Here is a 22,461-nt window from a genome sequence, read left to right as displayed (position 1 = left end):
TTTGTTCTCTGTATCTGTGAGTCTATTTCTGTTTTGTTTGTTCATCTGTTTTATTTTGCTTTTAGTTTCCACATATAAGTGAAATCATATGATATTTGTCTTTTTTCTGTCTGACTTATTTCACTCAGCTTAATACCCTCTAGGTCCATCCACATTGTTGCAAATAGCAAGATTTCATTCTTTTTATGGCTAAGTAATATTCCATTATGTATATATACCACATCTTCTTTATCCATTCATCTGTCATTGGACACCTAGGTTGCTTCCATATCTTGGCTATTGTAAATAATGCTGCAATGAACAGAGGGGTGCATATATTGTTTTGAATTACTGTTTTTGTTTTCTTTGGATAAATACTCAGAAGTGGAATTGTTGGGTTAAGTTAGTTCTATGTTTAATTTTTTGAGGAAATGCCATACTATCTTTCATAGTGGCTGTATCAGTTTATAATCCCACCAATAGTGCATGAGGTTTTCCTTTTTTCCTCAGCCTCTCCAACACTTGTTACTATTTGTCTTGTTGATAATAGACATTCTGACAGCTGTGAGGTGATAGCTCATTGAGGTTTTGATTTGAATCTCCCTGATGATTAGTGATGCTGAACATTTTTTTATGTGTCTTTTGGCCATCTGTATGTCTTCTTTGGAGAAATGTCTATTCAGGTCCTCTGCCCATTTTTATTTGGATTTTTCATGTTGACTTTTATGAGTTCTTCATATATTTTGGATATTAACCCCTTATCAGATATATCATTTGCAAATATCTTCTCCCATTCAGTAGGTTGTCTTTTCATTCTGTTGATGGATTCCTTTGCCATGGAAAACATTTCAGTTTAATATAAACACATTTGCTTATTTTCACTTTTGTTGCCCTTGCCCAAGGAGATATATCCAAAAAATAAAATATCACTAAGACTAATGTCTTAGAGTTTGCTGCTTATGTTTTCTTCTAGGAGTTTTATGGTTACAGGTCTTACATTTAAGTCTTTAATGCATTTTGAGTTTATTTTTGTACATGCTGTAAGAAAGTGGTCCAGTTTCATTTTTTTTTTTGCATGTATCTGCCCAGTTTTCCCATCACCGTGTACTGAAAAGACTGTCTTTTCCCTATTGTGTTCTTGCTCCCTTCCTTGTAGATTAATTGACAATAAAAGTGTGTGTTTATTTCTGTTCTATTCTGTCCAATTGATTTATGTGTCTGCTTTTGTGCCAGTACCATACTGTTTTGATTACTATAGCTTTGTAGTATAGTTTGAAATCAAGGAATGTGATATCTTCTTTCACAAGATTGCTTTGGCTATTTGGGGTCTTTTGTGGTGCCACTATTTAAATAAGATCATTATTTTGTCTTATCTTTGTTGTTATTTGTATATGAAAGCTTTCGATTTCTTATATTAGTTTTACTCCTAGCCATCTTACTGAATTTTCTTACTATGTAAGAGTTTTTTCCATTGGTTTTCTTGTTTTCTAGATAACAGTTATATCATCTGCAAATAGTAACTATTTTACCTCATACCTCCCTTTTTTTTTAACCTCATGTCTATCTCTCTGACTTAATGTGAATGCTTTTAGTATTTTCCCATCGAGCATTAGGCCCCTCATGGTTTTTCACTTCATAAAGATACTTTTCAATTTGCATGTAAAATGATTCTTGCCCGATTGTCTATCGTTAGTTGAAAGGGCTCAAGTTAGAAAGGTCTTCATTATATTGGGTAGACGTCAGCCTCCTAGTTGCTTCCTCTCATTTACCCTCTGAAAAAACCAAAGAGACCAGTCTCATTCATATGGCAGCCCTTCAGACTTCTGAGGAGACAGTGGGTCTCCTTTACATTGTTTCTCTCTGCTTTACAGCATTGGAGTTTAACAAATGTCCTTTGTCCTAACAGTGCAGAGATGAGCAGGGTGGGAGTCCCTTGAAGATCTGCTGAGCACAGAGCTCCATGATAGTACTCCATGATGTGCTTATGCTCTACCAGCAGTCAGCTAACTGGCTGACGCGTCAGGGTTTTTAGATGCTTCCCTGCGCTCGCATTCCTGCAAACGGCACATATAAAATCACCTCTTTCCACTGCACTGCGGTACTTTTAGTGAAAATTCCATGCTTGTTACCCAAATTGAGACTGTTGGATTCATATTTCTTAGGATCTTTTGAATTTTATTATTGCTTCTAGACTTCTAACATTGATCAGTTATATTATTGATAAGGCTAAAATTGCTTCTCACCTCAGCACCAACAACTTGTGTTTCATTTGCTGTCTAATCACTTACCTCAGTGTGTATATTCTGTGAATTTGAATTCTACTGCAAACTGCAAAGCTCACTGTAAGTCATATGGATTCAAGTTTTTGATTTTTGAAGTATAAAATTATAATCTATGGAAGGGTGCCACTTTTCAGGTTTCAAATTCCAAAATTTCTGAAATTTTCATTTGGCTGAAAAGTAGGGACAGCTAACCTGAAGACTTTTGTGACATTTAAGTGAGGTCAGACAGAATAAATAGTCATGGAAATGAACCATTTATATTTGAGCTGCTTTGCTTTGTTCTTGGTGCTTGAGCATCAGATGACAACTTATAAACAATAAAACACTACCACATTTTATCTTACTTTCATTTTCGTGCTGGTACTTTATTTCACAGATTCAGTGAAGGCATTGTGCATACTTATTTGTCAAGTCTTCATGACCTGCTCAGATACTGAAAACAGGATCTGATCCCATAATTTGGCTTCAGGACCTTGTAAACCTTTATTTTTTAAATGAGTGGTGAGATATAGCATGCAGTTGACTATAGTATGGAATTTCTTCCTTGACAGACTTCATAAAATTTAAGAGCAAACACTTACCCCCCAAAAAACAGCATCCTTGGCATTTAACAACCTGATTGCTACAAAATGAAGCCAGTATGGTTCCCTCCAGTTTGTAGAGATGAAATTTCCTCACTTATCCCTGCCACTTCTCCCCTCCCCTAGAGACAGGGACTGAGCTATGATAAGTGATCAATTAAATATTTTAATTATAATGTTATTATAATTAATGTATACTTAAAATGTCTCTTAAGTCATCAATTCAAATAAAATAAGCAATACATCTACCCTAGAATAATATTCTAGATATTAATCAGGATATATATTCTCAATCATAGGACATATTTTTCATTAATTAACTGAGGCATAATTAGTTGTCTGCGGACATGTGGCTCAGTTACATCCATCCATTCTCAGCACATCTAAAGATAGTACTCTCTGAGGTCCTGGTCAGGTGGTGGATTCTGAAATAACAACCAATAACATTTGAGGAGTTTACACTGACCTTTCTGGCCGGCAGGCACTAAATAGCAGATATACAAATAGACCCAGGCTGCTCCCCTCTCGTTCTCTCCCCCCGCCCCCGTTTCCTCTGAGGAACACACTGGGAGTTTTTGTACTTTTAGAAATGGGGGGGGGGGGAGATTGTTACTCTGTACAGATTGTATGCTTTTAAAAACTTCTAAATTCATTTGTTTTCTGAGTCAATTATACTTATTCCTTTTCCTGGTTCTTCATGTTATTCTGAAGGTACCTAGTGAGAAGTAAAATTAGTCAACAGAAGTACAAATAAGCTGGGGAAAAATATCTGTGGATGAGTAGTGGCTACTATTTGATTTTAAAGCTTTTGTGTTACATTCATTAAAAACAAAAGAAACAGAAAGAAATACAAAAGCAAAGCAAACAATTATTAAAACAAAACAAAAAACACCTATTCTGAGCATGCACATGAAGGCTATTGTACTATTGTTTCCATTGACTATTATTCATGCACATCTCTCAGGAACGGGACACTGACTTGAGCAGTCCAGTTAGGAATTCTCTCATTAGTAAGGAGCCTAACTTGTTACTCTCTCTAAAGCTTCTCCAAATGGAGGCCAAAGGAAGAACACTTGTATGCTTTATTTGTGTAATGCTCTATGCCATGATATCAAGCAGATTAAAGCAAAGAGGAAAAAAGGGCACAAAACAATTCTAGTTCGTTGGCAACTTTAGAGAGCTCCATCTTCAAATCCAGCAAGTCCATTAGTGTTTAAATGGTTGGGCTGTTACAGTGTGCTTGCCAAGCCGACTGCCAGTTAAATACCACTACCATCACTCTCTTTTGATGTAAATGGGAGATTTAGGAATTGCAGTTTGGGGGATTTTATTTGGCAATTAGAATTCTCTTTTCTTGCCAGGATTAAGCTTGTCTTAAAAAAATATTGTCTCCTTTAGAGATCTTCAGTTTTTATAACTTTAACATGGTGGCCGTGTACAAAATCATCACTCACCTTAAGTTTTCCACAACTCCAGATGTGGTAATAAGATAATTAGGGTCCTTTGTATTGTAGATTGATTTAACGTAGTCTTAATCCAAAAGTGCTCTCTGAGCCAAAAATTGATAAAGAAAATAACATATTCTTGGAGATTCATTAACTGATAGCCTGTTTTCTTAATTTTTAAAACAAAATTTTGTCTGGTTTTATAAAGGACGTTTTGGAAATCATATATTGGACAAAAGTTGACAAAGATAGAAATGATTTAATAAAGTAATCTTAGTGAACAATGACTGTCTTGTAGAATCTTGCTTGCAAACTCTGGTGGTCATTAAAAGAGGGGGGAAAAAGTTATTTGTTTAACAAAAGATGTTCATTCTTATGTTGACATAAGAAACATCCAAACTCGTAGAGAATTTTCATGAGTATATTTGAGCCAAACTGATGACAATTGCCAGGAAGCAAAATTTCAATGGATTAAAAAGAGAACTGGTAGTTTTGCAGCTTACTTTATACATCAGAATTAAAGGAGATGTAAGGAGGGTTACAAGATATTCACTGGTGGTAGATTAAGGGGGAGGGGTAAAGCAAAGCAGAGATAAATCTCTGGGGTGGATAAAAAGTAAAACAGAGGGAGAATCACATACTTCTTTTATATTTGTGAGTACATGAGAGTGAATAATTAACATTTTACAGCACATAGAGATGGTGTTTGGGGAACAAGATAACAATGACAGGTTCTGTGGCCTTATGCTCTGGTGGGGTGGGGTGTGCCCTGAGGTGTCCAGAAAAAGGGATGACTCTGACATTCCAAGGATCTGTTATCTTAGATGCAAAAAGACAATAGACAGACTCACTTAAGGTAAAGATTGATCTTCATTAAGGAAGCTATAGGCCCAGGATGTGACTACCTGCCATGACCTGCTTTTAGTTAGGAATTTTTATGTTCAGACCATTCTATGTAGTTAATTTTGGTCTCTTGAGTTTGTAAGGCCGGCCATGCTGGCCTCACCTGAGCTTGTCAGGTTTAGTATGTGGCCCCTTTTTCATTCACAATTCACTATAGGATTGAAATATGATGAGTCATTTAGCAGTGGTATTATATTTAAAATTATTATTTTCCGTTTATATTTAGATCTTTCTCTGGAATTAAAGGACTCCAGCTGAAAGTCAACCTCCAGCCCAATGATAATTACTTTTTCTATGTGAGAGCCATCAATGCTTTTGGGACAAGCGAACAGAGTGAAGCTGCCCTCATTTCCACCAGAGGTACTTTCTCCTTTGTACACAGCAAAATATTTCTAAGCATTGCCATTCCTTCCCTTCCACCAACCAGAGAAGATATCCTAGAGAGCAACTTCTTTAAGGCCCCAACCTGCTGGCAGGGCTAGATTTTTGGCATAAGGACCTAAGAATGGTCAAGGGTCAAATGTTTCTTTTATTTTTTTCTGGTTTAGAGGTTGAGAACCCCTAGAGGTTGAGAGGTTGGCTACCCGTTAGCAGTCTGTCAGGGTGCTTAAAATATACTGATGCCCAAGCCCCACTCCCAGAGATTCTGATCTAATTAATCCGAAGATGGGCTCTGACCTGTGTTTTTAATCTCCCCAGATGATTCTGGTTTGCCTCAGAATTCGTGGGTATGTTTTGAATGTGTGTGGGATGGGGATATTCTTATTTTATTACGTTGTGAACTCTATGAACAAGCTTCTAGTCTTAGTCTTCTGTTTATTTGTTTGTGCCTACCACATTGTTTGTGCCAATTAATGTTGAATGAATGAATGAATGAATGAATGAATGAATGAATGAATAATTCAAGAAGGTGATAAAACGGTTCAGTGACATTTTAGAGAAAATACCAGATGATGCCAACAAAAAAATGTTTGGCTGTTCTCAATGATTGTGAAAAAAACTGAGGAATGGAAAGGCGATCATTTTATTATTTTATCCTGGACCCAAAGATGGCACAAGATGGAAAGTGGCACATTAAGTGATTTGCTTAAGGAGCCAAAAGTTGTGTATGTGCCTCATAGGTGATGTAGTTAGGGACAGCCTGATACTTATTAAGAGATGACAGGAGGGCTGCCTGCCTGGAAATGTTTTCCCTACGTTCCCAACATGGTGCCTGCACCTTCCACTTTTAGGGCCACTCCTTTAGGCTACACCAGTGTACCTTCACACTTAACGTGTACATGAATCTCCTGAGACTCTTGTTAAAATACCAATTCTGAGCCAGTAGGTCTGGGGTGGGGCTTGGGAGTCTGCATTTCTAACTAATTTCTGGGTGACGTAGATGCTGCTGGTGCAAGGAGCACACAGCAGAGTGAGCTCTGGTACAGGAGGTGCCCCAGTGGAAGTAACCAGCCCCTGGTACTCGTTAACGCCTTATGACATTTTCAGTGTGGATCTGAAAACCCTGCGTGGGGAATTTTGATGTCAGGGGAAAGGGAGACTAAGGCCTGAACTATGGGACCTGGCCTAGGGACAGCACTTGACTTTGTGGCAATGTTATAATCCTATTTTCTTAACCTCAATAGGAACCAGATTTCTCTTGTTGAGAGAAACGGCTCATCCTGCTCTGCAGATTTCCTCAAATGGGACAGTGATCAGCTTCACTGAGAGAAGACGGCTGACAGAGTAAGTATTAGGTTGGTGCAAAAGTAAGTGCGGTTTTCGCAATTATTTTTAACCTTTTAAACCACAATTACTTTTGTACCAACCTAATAGAAGCAAAAAGTACGAGATGCTTCTACAATAGCGTATTCTGAGGCAGTGTCACTCATGGTAGCCTTGCTGGGCATCCTTTTGGGTCAATGAGCATGCCTAGATTGTTGTATTGAATATAAATGTGTACACACCCATACAGTTTGGCTACGGTTCATTACTAGGGGGAAAGTGAAAGATAGTTCAGAACTTGGAGCAAATGTCAATATTTTTATTGGAAATATAAGCACAGATGGTTTGTGTAAAACATAGGCTGTTTTAAGGTATTGTGTGTGGTTTAACGAACAAAAGAATCCAGGTTAATTCTTTTGTGATTTTCTATAGCAAGCCAGATTTTGCATCCATCCATTTGAAAAGGAATAGGAGAGAGTGACATATTTTTGAGTTTCTCTCTTTGGCCACATGTAGGATTTCCAGGCTTTTCAGACTTTCTTGCTCACCCCCGGCCCCAGCTCCCACAAAAAGGAACATCAAAGTAAAGAAGAGCCAGAAGCTGAGGGCACAGTGGGGAAACTGCAATTTGCCTGCAATCTCTCATGGCCATTTGGAGGGTCAAAATGGACCAATGGAAGAAAATACGTGAAAGTCTTTTGAAAACATAGGTTGCTATTGACGCTGATGTGCCCAGTGTAGGCTGCCAGCAAGCTCACACAATACAGCACTGAGCCAACCAACAATGACTTGCACTGTTTTCCTATCAGGTTGTTATTCACCTGTCTCTGCCCAGCTCAGGTGTTACCTTCTCCTAGAAACAGCCAAGCCTTCTCTGGCCCTGGCACCCTTTCATCTTATGTGTGAAAAGGTCTGAGCATGTGCAGAGTCGTTTTTCAGCCACTTGAACTTGAATAATACTCAAGCAGCAGCCCTATCTTCGCATCTTTGAATCCCCAGAATCTAGCATGGGGCCTGGAACACCATACCGTGTTTCCCTGAAAATAAGACCTAGCCGGACCATCTTTTGGAGCAAAAATTAATATAAGAGCCTGTCTTATTTTAATATGCTATGAGACCTGGTCTTTAATATAATATAATATAAATAATATAATATAATATAATATAATATAATATAATATAATATAATACTGGGTCTTATATTAATTTTTGCTCCAAAAGACGCATTAGAGCTGATGGTCTGCCAAGTCTTATTTTCGGGGAAACATGGTAGATACTAAAGATACACAAATGAGTGAATTTAGGGGGAAAAAAGATTTAAGAAATAGATTGAATAGATCGAGGTTTTCTGACTTTTTTGGACTTCATTAAAAATCAGCAAGAAAAGAAATTGGTTGGTAAGAGTTCATACGTAATAACTGGTGATAACTGTAATGTATTTTACAGAACTTTATTTGTTTATTATATAGAACTTTATTTGTTAAAAAGTAGCTCTTAGGTATTAGGCAGGCGGGCTTTGCTCCAGAGAGCAAAAGCCTGTCAGTGGCCACCTCTTTGAAATGAGGTTGTTGGGTAAAGATATGAGAAAATGAAACACATTCCCTTGCATGAATCATTTTCTCATCTATTAAAGGGGAGAGGGAGAAGGTGTTGATTGAATATTAACGCTGCTTAAATAAAAAATGCTTCCTTGCTGTCTCAGCCACTTCAAAGCAAAATTGAGCAATTCATGCAAACACGGTTACCCATCAGCAGTTGAAAGTGCTTGGTTCATTTCCCAATGCCTGTTATAAAAATAGCTCAGGTGAAACAGAAAGAGACCTTTCAACAACCTCTCAGGAGCACCTACTACTATCCAAAGAGGCCCGAGTCTCAAAGGCTGTTGACCACAAGCCTATACAAAGCATGCTCATCACACGTGGTCAGTTCCACACTCCGCTCTGCTCTGGGCTCACCAGGCGTCTTGCTGTTCAAGAGCAGCACCTCATTGGTGTCTGTGCCCGGGTAAGTCAGCACGCACTGGAGCTCATGGTTAGAAAAGGTTTCAAGATGCTTTTTTTTGCAACTTTTAGAAGAAATCTTTGCAAGTGCTCTTGGAACGCCCTACCTGCCTCTCTTGTATTTTCTCACTCTCTTTGAAAGCAGACGTTGTGCCTTTTCTTTTTATCCTGCCATTATTCTAATGATTTCCTGGTGCCCCATTCCTTCAAGAGAGGCAATATGCGGTACATGCATGTTGTATGTGGCAGTGGAAGTGTGTCAAATGCATATCGAGAGGTTAGGGAATTCTGTGGTCATCAGGTCTGTGTTGGGAGCACAATGAACAACGAATCTCTTCAGTCAACTTCCAGCAGTTTCCAAGGATAGAATCCCGCGTAGACTGTGTGTGAGTGTGTGAATGTTGATGTTGATGCGATAAAGACTGGTGAATCCTGATCAACTTTGCCTACAGAATCCCATCAGTGCTGGGTGAGGAGCTGCCTGCCTGTGGTCAGCATTACTGGGAAACCACCGTCACAGACTGCCCAGCTTATCGACTTGGCATTTGCTCCAGCTCCGCTGTGCAGGCCGGTGCCCTGGGACAAGGGGAGACCTCCTGGTACATGCACTGCTCTGAGCCACAGAGGTAAGCTGGAGCCCTGCCTCTCCCCTCTTCATCAGAATGTCATGCGTTGATTGTCAGGCAGAGCTCTCTGAGGGCCTAATGAATGGCATCCCCCTTCCCTGCCCGAGTTCTGAACCAACTAAGAAACAAGAGAGTCAAGTATATGGAGACTAAACTATTTCTCTGATTAATGAAGAAGCAAATTTAGAGATTGTGGTTCATTCCCGGGAACAAGAATGTTTTTTATGTTGAACCCTATTAATAGACAGACTTACATCCACCCAAAGCCTTGTCTAGGCCAGCTTCCCTGCCCCGCAAGGCAGAGCCGGTCCCTGGAGAAACAGAGAAGGATATTTGTCTCCTTGGGAAGCTCATAACCAAGAGAGAGGGAAGAGGAAGGGGCTCTCTGGCCATGCATGGCCAGCTTTTCCTTCTAAACTCACCCCAGAGTGGGGAGAGACCACAAGGATAATGTTAAAAGGGCTCCCTCCACAGAGAAGGAGTCAACAGGAATGAGGAAGAAGTGGATCCCTAATACCCTGCCCACATTAGTGTATTTCAGGGGTTGGCAAACTATCGCCCCCGGGGCCAAATGTGACCTACTGCCTGTTTATGTAAATAAAGTTTTATGGGAACACAGTCCTGCTCATTTTCTTGCATTGTCTATGGCTGCTTTTCTGCTTCAATGGTAGAGTTGACTAGTTCCAACAGAAAGTAAATGGCCCCCAAAGCCTAAGATATTTAGTATCTGGCCCATTACAGAAAAACTTTACTAACCTCTGGTCTGTATTATTAGTAGTGTTTAGCTCTTTGATGTGAAAAAGCTATTAACCTGTGTTACTCTCAGAGAGTTATTATGATCTATTTATGCTCACGGGACAGCCTATTAAAAAAGCACTGGACTGGGAACCAGAAACCTGATTTTAGTCCTGGCTCCATCCTCCTATTGGCTGCTCACCAGAAGTGGGTTAACCCTTTGGGCATACCTGATATGCCTCATCTATCACCCATCTATCTATCTATCTATCTATCTATCTATCTATCTATCTATCTATCATCTTAAGAGTGATGATAGAGATGACTCGTCTGCTACTGTTTAGGGTTATAAGGATCATGTGAAATCAGGTACAGGGAAGAGCTTTGAAATCGTAAAGTATCATACAATGTGAGACATGAAAGCAGCCAATTTGTAATGCTTCACAAAGGAAGCCTCCAATGCTTACAAATTCTCAGAGAAAGGCCCACAGATTGAGATTTTGTATATCTCGGGTGCAGATTTCTCCCTGCATCCTGCTTGACAGTTGGATTCTCTGACATGGTTCATAAGGACACCATCTCCAAGAGCTATTTAAAGTCACATTGCATCAAGTCAGAGCAATTATGGTTCATTGATATGCAGAGCTGTGCAATGCTTAAGGACACAGCCCCTGCCCAGAGTTGAAAATCACTCAAACCTGGGGTTTATAATCAGTAGATTTAGAACTGAAACTGTGTAGTAATTGATTTCATGAAAATTTCCTTAGATACTTGAATCCTGAAGAAGACAAACCAAAGGCCAGCCTCTGGTAACACATTTCTAGACTCTAGAAAACAGAATTGTATGTTTTGTTCAACAGTTTCAACAACTTTGGTCTCAGCTCTTTCAGGCCCAGGGTAGGGTCAGCAAGTTCAGGGAGGAAGAGTGTGCACAGCAAGGTCAGGTCTCAGGTGCCTTCATTTCATGTTTCAAAGAAAGCACACCGTAGGATGATGTGTAGGATGCTGAGAGAACTCTATGGCAGGCCCTCCTATGTTTTTCACTTTTTCTGGCATCGTGATTTTAAACCAAGAAGTATTACTCTTGATTCTATTTGCATAAAATCCAAGCTTAAGGATGTCACAATTGAAAAGGAGGAATGAAGAGAGTCTGAGGAGAAAGAACCAACTGGATTTCTTCCTGTCTATTCCTAACCTGACCACCCTAGTAAAAGGCATCCACTCCTCCTTGACCAGTTTCATCATCCCCAGCCACCCTGCCTGTAACAGTTTTCTAGTCTCCACCCATTCCAAGCTACCCTATGTGTCACAACTGGCAACTGTTTCTAATCATTTTCATCAGATCCCATCCTTTTCTGCTCAAAAGTCCACAAACATCTACAGGGGTAGCAGAACACAGGTGGGGTCCCCGTGAAGATGGGAAGTCAGAAAGAAATGTGACCAGGCTGAGCGTTAAGGAGCCTTGAGGGGAGTAGCCGCCAGAGTGGAAAAGGGGTCTCGCAGTCTAGGCCAGCAGTGAGATTCACGGGGGGTGGGTCCAGTTCAGGGTGGGGGGCCCTAGCACAGGCAGTATCAGGGTCCCACAAGTGTCTAGAGTCAGACTTCTGGATGATCCTTGTTTGAATGGGAACCAGCAGTCCCAAGGGGGAACAGGCAGCAGTTGGTCAGGGAGTCAGGCAGACAGGCTTGGTTTCATGCCAGAGTTCAAGTTGGAGAAGAAATTAATGTGCCCAGGGGGAAATGGAGGCCAAAGCAGGGCAGGGAAGATTCCAGGCTCTGAGATACTGGTAGAGCCAAGGCTTCAAAGAATGTCTGTCCGTCCTTGGCCTCCATGGTGGGGAGGGACTGACTGACCCGGCTGGGCCTGCAGGCACCAGGAGCCTTCCATGCAGGGGTAGAGATACGGTTCATTTGGGTGGGGGTGTGGCTCATTTGGGTGGGGGTGTGGCTCATTTGGGTGGGGGTGTGGCTCATTTGGGTGGGGGTGTGGCTCATTTGGGTGGGGGTGTGGCTCATTTGGGTGGAGGTGTGGCTCATTTGGGTGGGGGTGTGGCTCATTTGGGTGGAGGTGTGGCTCATTTGGGTGGGGGTGTGGCTCATTTGGGTGGAGGTGTGGCTCATTTGGGTGGGGGTGTGGCTCATTTGGGTGGGGGTGTGGCTCATTTGGGTGGGGGTGTGGCTCATTTGGGTGGGGGTGTGGCTCATTTGGGTGGGGGTGTGGCTCATTTGGGTGGGGGTGTGGCTCATTTGGGTGGGGGTGTGGCTCATTTGAGCATTCAAACCCGCTAGATCAGTGCTGTACAATAGACATTCTGCAAAAATAAAATATATGGTGTCACATGTCATTCTTGAACACTTGAAGTATGATTAGTAGGACTGAAGAACTAGATTTTAAATTTTATTTAATTTTAATTCATTGTAAGTGGCCACTTGTGGCTAGTGGTTACTGTATTGAACAGGATGAATCTAGTTCCTGGTCCCTGACTTACCTATCCATACATTTCCTCCAGATCATTCACATGTCCCCTCCAAACCTGCCAGGCACATAGGATTGTTCTCCACGACACATAGACTTATTCTGCCACCTCATCATTGTTTCTGCTGCCCCCACTGCTTGGATCTCCTTCTCCCTCTCTTCCACCTCTCCACCCTGACCATTCTTTTTGTCTGAGTGTGAGCCTGTCTGCTCCCCAAGCCTTTTGTAAGCGCTCCAGCCTACACTGCTGCTCCCCATCACTGCCACCTGCAACCTTTGTCTGCCCTGCAGGTTCCAGAACTTCACAATAGTCTGTCATAGCTCTCATTATCGAGGCATTGCAAAGGTCCTTTATCAAGGCATAAGTCTTGCTTATCTTCCCATTCCGATGGACTTCTGCCTTTTCACATGTGCTTCTTTCTGCCATGAAGTTGCCAAATTGCCATTTCCTAAATCCACCTGCACTCAAGTTCCTGGGCCTTTAAGAGAGACATCACAGGTTTTAATGGTCCTTGGCCTTCTCCATACCAGAGTCACTTACCAGATTCTAGGACCCTAGTCTGCCCTCGTGGCTATCCCACCCCTCAGACCTCCTAGAGCCATATTCCCGCATCTCTCTTCTCTCTTCTGTCTCTCATTTCTTTCCTTCGCCTGCTTTCATGGCCCCAACTTCCATTTCTCATACTACCAGGAGAAGACTCCTACCTTGTGTTCTTTTTTTACATAGAGCAATTTAGTTTCTCCTGTTGAGCAGTTTTTCCATCCCAGACTGGCCTTGAATCTTTCCTCTCACAACCAAAACAGGCCCATTAAATGTGTTTAGTAAACACTTTACCAATTTGTTCCCTGAGCTGGAGTCTCAGCTCTAGCCGTGTTTAAGCCATCAACAATTTTTTCCTTTCTGTTCAGTAGCGTATGGCTTCCTGGGGTACAAGGACAGTACATTCTGGTCCCTCCAGTCCCCCCGGGGGCCTAGTAAAGTGCTGGCCACACAGATATGCCCGATGAATACTTGTGGAATTAAATTTATTTGAATCGAAAAGATAAATCAAAGCCAACCAACCCATTTAGCTGCAAGGCTGCAAAAACATTTAGAAGATGAAAAGGAAAGTTGGTTTGGGGTGGGGGGGAGCTTACACAAAGGCTACAGTTGGGCAGAAATAATAAAATATGTCTTAAACATCATAAAGGCCCTTATGTAAGTTATTATAAATGTTTAAACTGTAAAATTAATGCATCTTATGGCAGGCAAGCCTGCAGTACTTTTAAAAATACATAGCGGCCTCAAAGGAGTTTTGTTCAAAGGAATGACACACTATGAATGTGGTAGTTAAAACATGTGGGCAGCTGGGAAAGAATTAGAATGTTGAAAAAAGTCACAAGGGGGGCACCAGTTGGTTATTCTGGGATTGCTTCCTAATGTAGAAGGAGCAAAATTACTAAAAATGCTCGTGTTTTGGGATAAGCTATGCATTTTAGCATCTAGAGAGGATCTGGTTAAAGTATTTGGGACAAAACTATTGCGACTCATTGTTCTGCATTGAAGTTAATAACTGAAAAACTGGTTATCTCCATGTGATCTTCTTTATCATGGTCCTTCAAGATTCCCAGAGTTTTTAGTTTCCCATTCTGTTTCATTTCAGATACACGTTTTTCTACAGCGGCATCGTGAGCGATGTTCATGTGACTGAGCGTCCTGCCCGAGTGGGTATCCTGCTGGACTATAGCAATCAGAGGCTTCTGTTTATAAACGCTGAAAGCGAACAGTTGCTCTTTATCGTCAGGCATAGGTTTAATGAGAGCGTTCACCCAGCCTTTGCGCTGGAGAAACCTGGCAAATGTACTTTACACCTGGGGGTAGAACCCCCAGATTCTACGAGGCACAAGTGATCCTGGGCTGTCAGAGTTTGAAAGAGCGATGATCTGAAGTTTGGGCATCTGTTGTTCTTTCCTTTGGGTGCTATACATTATGCAAAATGTCTCCCATACATCTGCATGAATGATAGCTACGTGCAGCGTGATCAGCACGTGAGCACAGCCACCGAGGAAATATTGTCTTTCGAGGGCAGCATGTGAGTAAAGAAGATGGAGAAAACAACCTCTACCCTTTGGGGTATATATGTTTGAGTTCTTCCCAAAATTCAAAGGATTTGTACCTGACTTGGGAACCAAAATAGAGAAATGGACTTCCACCCGTTTTTATTGGTAAAAGAAAGTCTTAGATGGACAGGTCTGAGTGAAGAGAGAAGATTGTGCTAGTGATACATCTCCTCTGACAAACAGACTTTTTCCGCAAGAAAAATGTGACCTTGCTTCATTCACTAAAGGATGATGAATCCTAATCATTAGAGAAAGTGTGTTAACTATCCTAAGTTGATAATGAACTCTTTTGTAATATATGCTGTAGAACATGGGTCTTTTCTCCCTGAAATTGTAAATGTAGTAAAGTGCTAGATATTAGAAACTTCCAGTTTGTTAAATAAATGGTTAGAGTCTATAAAACAAAACATATTACTTGAACTTATTATCTGTACCTTACCAGTCTGGCATCTCTGGACCGGGACAAACTACAGAGTAAATAACTATCACACTTCAGTGGGTTGTGCTACTACGAATTTTCATGTAACAATTTTACACAAATGTGTTTTACAGGCTAAACACTTTCAGCCCATAATGACAGTCAACTGCTGGAAGCTGGAAATCTCCTTTTGCTGAAATAAAGTGGTTGGTCACTTTTTGATATTATATTGAAATCTCTCAAAATCTTCCTAAAATATGTATACTAAAGTTGATAAATCTAGAATGCATATTGGGATGATTGCTCTTATTTTCTATAATGTAAATACTTGGATCATATTTATAAATTTTAACATTATGAATTCAGTTATCTGTTTTTGTGAATCGAGAAATAATATCCTACTTTTGGGATATATTCTATAATCTATTGCTCAGTAGCTAGAAAATCCAAACTGGATCTGTAGCTGCATTAATGGAGCCCCTTCAAAGCCATCACTACCTTGCTTTGAAATTAGAGCAGCTGCTGGCAAGATGGATACTTAGTGAAATAGGAGGAATAATTTGCTGCTTTGTCAAAAATGTTATCTACACTTTTTTCAAGCCTTAAAAATGTTACCAGGTTCTGAGTGATCGGCCACCTATGGTCATTATTACTTTGTGTGTGTGTGTGTGTGTATGTGTATGTGTGTAAATGTGGTGTAATTAAAAACAATAACAGCAGCAGCAGCCACATGAATTTTAGAATTTGTCTCAGTTTGAGTTCCTCCAAAAGTAGACCTCGAGATAAGGACTTAGTGCTGGTTGTTTACATGTGTGCACGTGAGGAAGCACACATGAGGAAGTAGGGAAAGTGAGATGGCAATGGGGAAGAGCCAGAAAAGGACACGTTTTATGAGTAATTATCACCACTGTAAGTACCTGGGGCTCATTGTGGTGGGGACACCTTTGGAAACCAGAGGCTGGCATTGACACACCCCTGTCCAACCTTATTGGTTGAGCATTGCCCCAGGGCACATTAAATTCGTATCTCCCATCTTTCCAAGTTGCATTCTTTGCAAGCTTCCATAGTCCCAAGAAAGCCCTCCAAGGAAATGAGATATATAGGTGCCTGACACAAGACTTGTCAGCATGCTAAGAACTGTCTAATGCAGCTGCTGGTGCAGTCGAGTGAGCTGGGATAAACAGGGCGTAGCACCAGCAACATCTGTCATCAAGTTGGAAGGAGCTCTGGTGTCACACTATAATGAGTATGATCAGGTTGGAGTCTTGATTCAGCCCTTGCTAGGTGTTGGTTTTGGACACTCAGATTCTTCAGTTACGACTTTTTCTCAGAATAATTGTAAACATCAGATTAAATAAGCCCATGAAATGGTACAACATTTTGTAGTTTATAAAATATCCTAAAAGATGAAATAGGACCGTTTGTGACAACATGGATGGATCTTGAGATTATAATGCTAAGTGAAATAAGTCAGACCGAAAAAGTAGAGAACCCTATGATTTCACTGATACGTGGTATATAAACCAAAAACAACAAAAGAACCAGACAAACAACTGAAAGAACAAAAACTCATAGACATAGATAATGTTTGGGAGTTGGCGGGGGGCAGGGATGGGAAGGAGGGTAAACGGGGTCTAATATATGGTGATGGAAGGAGAACTGACTCTGGGTGGTGAACACACAATGTGATATATAGATGATGTGTTACAGAATTGTACACCTGAAACCTATGTAAGTTTACTAACAATTGTCACCCCAATAAACTTTAAAGAAAAAAATATCCTGACAAGGGACTCCAGAGATCCTCTAAGGCCAACCTCTACCATGTCCTGGGTGAATGGCCCTGCTGTCTCTGACTTTATGGCAAGTGGATGGTGGAAGGTAAGACCCTGGGGTCAGGAGATCCATGGTTTAGTTGCCTGTTGACTGTTGTCTGTTGACTGATAGGAGATTTCCTGGCTGGCTCCTAAGGGATTACTCCAGTGCAGACAGGTAGAAGGAAGTTAATGCTATTTCCCCTCAAGCAATTCTTGTTCTCAAGCAATTCTTCCTTCCTTGGCCCTTCTTCTCTCAGTCCCTGTTCTTCTTGTCCATTCTCTTTACATAACAGACTCTCAGAGAGAAGAAAGGAAGTCAACAAATTCTGGTCAAAATTTCTCCTCTGGAAATCTGTCAGTCATGTTCATTAGTTTAATAACATGTATGGCACATGCATGATCTCTTTTAATCTTCATAAGTACCTTGCACAGGATAAATTGTTATTTTATAGATGAGGAAACCAGTCTCAGAGCAGTTAAATAACGTGTCCACTGTCACAGCGGCAGGTGGCAGAGTGTGGATTTAGACAGAGCTCAAATTCTGAGCTAAAAGCATAAAATGATTATATTTTGTTTCATTTTGTATCACAGATCATTTTTTCCACATGTATTGGTGTGTGAAAATTACATGTGTCTGTATGTGCACATATATACTCTTACATGCAGACATACATATATATAGAGGGTCCCCAAAATATATATATACATTTTAAGAAAGGAAAACTATTACAGTTGTAATAATATATACCGATAACAAAAGATGAACACAAGTCACGTTTGACTTCTGCAATTACAAGAGGTGCTCAAAGTGGTTACCATCCGTGTCCAGACTTTTCTGATTACGGCGAACTACTGTTTGAGCAACGTTGACCAAAGTGTCCACTTGTATACATATTTTTGGCACCCCTGTTATTTCCTTTCTGAACTGGCTTCCTTCCCAAGCCTCTATTTTGCTATTGGTGCTGTCATGAAATTACCTTTGATATTTTCTTTAATACCAATGACCTTAATTAGGATTCCAAAGAGTCTATAACATTCTTTTTGTGGAGAAAGGATTTTCATACATGAAACCACAATGCTTCTACTAGGAGATACACAGGAAAAATAAAGGAGTCTGTGGGAAAAAGAAAAAGAACTGAGGATTAACACTGTGGTCCCTCTCTACCTGGTGGCATACACACGGCATCCCTGGGTGGATACATTCTGTGTCAAAGGTAGAAATATTTTTCTATTGGAACAAAGCAGAACATGTCCCTGTTGTTTTTCTGGAATTCTCCCATCACATCTAACAGGTTATCGCACTTCATTACACCCACTTATAAAACTGTGTGCTTTAAGCACCAAATATTAACATCCTCCCATCAGAAGCATCCTTCAGGCCTCGGTGGCTTGTATCTCAAGTCCCCTCTCATTCTTACTGTGCTAATTACCCATTAATTATTTCGAGTGTTCAGTTGCTGAAAGTACAGAACTCAAACAGTTTATACACATGGAAGAGCTTCATCACCAGCAAAGGACACAGTGCAGCCACACAGAGGAAGGTAGGTATTGAAAGAGATCCTGATAGCACAAGTGCAGGCTTGTTTGTCCTTCCACCGTGGGGCTGCACAGTCTGCACATCGTGTCCAGGCCTCAAACCATCCAGTGTGGAACTCCTTGGTAACGGGAAGCCCAAGCTCTGTTTCTGGTAGTGGGGGTGGTGGGGCTGTCATAGTGAGCTGGTCACATAGGTACTTTCTAGCGATGCAAGAGTTTCTACCTTTGAAACTCACCTCCCTGCCTCTCACAGGCTCCACCCAAACCAGTGCAAATCATAAATCCAATGATTATTACTAAATGGTACTCACAGACTGATAATCCTGCTTTAAAACAATTAATGGATCCATGGTGTCAGAACTTATTTTTAGTTCATAGATTCTGTGGCATTGGGCAGGGGTCAGTAGCTCTGAGGTTATGCATGTTAAGACCTGCAGAAATGAACCCATGAGAGGCACAACTGTCCTGTATTCTTGAACTCAGCTGCTGGGGGATGTTTTAAGAATAATTATAGTAAGAACTGAGTGCCTTTGCTGGCCATAGTCATCCATCCTCTCATATCTCTGATTTGGTGATTGCTAAGGAGGGATCGCAGGGATATCCCTCAGCTAAATGAAATCGGACCTGATGTCCAGCCACTGTGTAGTGCTCAGGAGAGAACACATTTCCTGGGCTGGTTTCGGCTTCGGAGATCAATACCTCTCATTTTCCTTTGCTACCCTCAAAGGGGACGTGGTTGTGCCCCTCTTTTATATAAACTTGTTTTGGTCTTAAATGAACTCCCTTTCAATGCTGAGCTTGGTTTTGTTTGTTTTTTCCAATTGATATCAGTAGTTTCAGATTTCTAAATAGCATATGAACTGTAAGAGTAGCTTAAGAATCATTGGAGGATTAAGAATGCTTAACTTGGAACAAAGACACTTAGGGAAGACTATAAGAGGTCTTCAAAGATTTGAAGAGCTGTCATGTGGAAGGAATTGGGCTAATTTTGTTTTTTTCCACCAGGACCAGTAGGTAGCAGTCCCAGGGATGAGGAATTCAGCTCAAGAGAAGAAAGAACATCCCAGCAGTGACAGTTGGCTCGGAGACATGTTGCTTAGCAGGTAATGAGCATTCAAAGTCGGGCTGAATGATCAACTGTCTGGAATATGTAAGAGCAGATTTTTGCTTTGGGTTCTAGATCCATGGTTTTTCAGCTGTGCTACTGGGATAGTGGGATTCCACAGAGGTGCCTGAGTGCCAATGTGGGATCAAATGGGAAAGCCGAGTGGGATAGATTCAGATCAAAACACACCCCATTTTGTTGATCTGTTTTGAACATTGGGCTGTTTCTATGGTGAAATAAAGTTTGAAAACTAGAAACCACTGAGATTCAGATCTGAATTTTGTAATGCGGAGTGATCCCAAAGTCCCTAAATCCTCCATTCTTTCAGAGTCCTTTTTCCTTTACTATCCAAATACTGATATATTGATTGCAAGAAATTCTGTTTTTGATCCCAAATTTCCAAGAATTTCTGTCAACGCTTACATTCTCCTGGCTGACATCTCTGACCTCCTGCTTCAAATTCTCCTCCCTCCCCTCTGGCCAGCTCACCCCTACTTCTTCATGCTTCCCTAGGTCCTTCATCCCAAAATACAATGCTCCCTTCACTCCCTAAGGCAGTGTGAAACCAAGGCTGACCTTGGCAGTGGTTAACACAGCTTTTGTTGAAAAGTTGGGGTTAATTCAGGTTCATAGAACCTGACACAAAAACACGCTGAATGTGAAACATCCAGCATTGCTGCGAGTCCCTTGTGATCTTTTCTTCAGCCCAGTCTCCCTGCCACATTGAATAAACTAACCTCTCCATTCTACTTTTTTCTTCAAGTTTCTGGCCTCTGCTTAAACTTTGTTCATTTTTCCCCCCCAATATCAGGCAGAGGAACTAGAAAACGTTGATACATAAAAACCTCTCTTACTGATACAGACTTCTAACAGAATAAGAGTACATTTCTGCCCTCCCAGCTCAGCCTCTTCTATTCTGCCCAGGCTCTAGGCCTCTCTTTGTAGAAGTTAAAAGGCCTTCTAAAGCAATTTCCTATAACAAAGAACACTCCTCTCCCCTCAGAATGCTTGCAGAATCCCCTTAGTACCTTCCCTGTAGTGGATTTCTGTAGAACAAGCTAATGATTGAAAATCCTTTCTCAGCCTCACAGGAGCTCCCAGCATTACAGAGAAATTTGCTGCATGCCAGGCAGGCACTTCAGGGAGAATGACCCCTGACTAGAGTGAGCATGTCATTTGAGGATTTTATAACTTCAGAAGCAGTGGGTAAAATAATTAGGAAAATGGGGAAGATGAAATACAATTCATTCATTCAATACATATTTACTGAGTATTTACTATGGGCTGACAAATCAGACACAATCCCTGCTGTCAAGAAGCTTATATTTAATGGAGGAAGACAGACAATAAACATATTTCATGGGGAATAAGAACTAGGGAGAAAACTAAATCAGGGTATGACAATAAAGATTGGATATCTGCAGGGGAAGAGTATTCCATGCAGAAGGAACAGCAAGTGTAGATGTCCTGAGGCAGCAGCATTAGAGGACCAGTGAGGAGGCCGGTGGGGCTGGAGCGAAACAAGCCAGGGGGTAGAATGCAGTCAGCGGTGACGAGCTGGTGACCTGTTCACATTGGCCTTAAAGGCCAAGCAAGGACTTTATATCCTGAGTTAAGAAGTAACAGGTATGAGAAGTGGACGCAATGGCAGTCTCAAAAAATTGGCTTTTCACATGTTTGAGTATTATGTTTTTCAACATTAAACGGCATGTTCCATACGGCCCCCTGGGCTGCCTTTGGCAGCTTTCAGCTCCTGTGGAGAAAGGACCTGGTGTAGGCGGGAGGCAAGAACAGGAGTTCTTTTTTTCCTTCTCAGCTCTGTCCAGGAACCCTGTGACCCTGCTCAATTCCTTCTTCAAGGGGAGCCATCCCTGCTGACGGGTGGCCATCAGGACCAGCCTAATGCAGGATGGGGTGGGGAAATTGCTATTGTACCCGGGCTGACTTGGTGCTGAATTGAGTCTGCTTGCCCTTGATGAAAAGTTGGCAACTGCCAAAGATGGAGAAATATCAGCATATTGAAGGAAATAGTTCCTGTCTTTTCAATGGCATGATTTTGCAGTTACAGGGAAGATGAGATAATCACATCATCCAGGGAGGCTGCCTGGCCAAACAAGGCCTCGTCGGTATGTATGTTTATGTGTATGTGAGCGTGTTTTGTGTGCGCATCTGTTGTGTGCACACTCCTGTGTATGACCGTATGTATATACGTGTGTGCACGTGTGTATCAGAGGAGATTGGGGGAGGTAGAATTGTCATTACAATTCAGAACTGGTTTTCCCATTGAAGATCTAGAAACTGGATTTGTCACAGCTCCCAAAGGTGGTCAGGTCCACAGGGACTCACCCACATTAATCAAACCCACAAAAGACTCACTAAAAGACTCATTATGCCAATTGCTTAATTTATAGTGAGAAATCAAATTACTAAAGGGCGTGGAGAACACATATCTGCTGGTCAGAGAATTCTCTCTTGGCCCCTGAGCTCCCAGACCTGCAGGGACCCACTATGGTCAGTGCTGAGCTTCACACACCACCTGCAGCTGTTTACCTCCCCCATCCTCAGAAGAACTGAGCTGTTGTCATACAGGAAGTGTCGTGACAGTCAAAAAGTTTGGTGATCATGGCAAGTAATGTAGACACTCTTACTAACCAGCATTATTAAATTGCCATGACCGACCATGGACCCAAGTATTTATTTGTGTTTGCTGCTCCAAGTACTGTGTCTCTTTGAACTGGTGCTGGTCCCGGAGAA

The 22,461-nt window shown here is 41.3% G+C and overlaps 1 protein-coding gene across 3 annotated transcripts in view; it reads left to right on the top strand.

The window, feature by feature from the left end:
• CMYA5 (cardiomyopathy associated 5) overlaps positions 1-17,034 on the top strand; it is a 95,198-nt gene extending 78,164 nt beyond the window's left edge. For 2 of the 3 annotated variants that reach the window (XM_081053435.1, XM_081053434.1), the window contains 4 exons: positions 5,417-5,550; positions 6,816-6,915; positions 9,347-9,520; positions 14,375-17,034. In XM_081053435.1, coding sequence (XP_080909561.1) covers positions 5,417-5,550; positions 6,816-6,915; positions 9,347-9,520; positions 14,375-14,621 — 655 coding nt within the window. In that variant the 3' untranslated portion in view covers positions 14,622-17,034. The remainder of the gene's footprint in view (positions 1-5,416; positions 5,551-6,815; positions 6,916-9,346; positions 9,521-14,374) is intronic. The other variant, XR_013993624.1, reaches the window with a different exon arrangement.
• Positions 17,035-22,461: the final 5,427 nt, after the last annotated feature.

This window comes from Rhinolophus hipposideros (genome assembly GCF_964194185.1).
Source record: "Rhinolophus hipposideros genome assembly, chromosome: 7".
Taxonomy (NCBI): domain Eukaryota; kingdom Metazoa; phylum Chordata; class Mammalia; order Chiroptera; family Rhinolophidae; genus Rhinolophus; species Rhinolophus hipposideros.
This window is presented reverse-complemented; position numbering and strand designations above follow the sequence as displayed.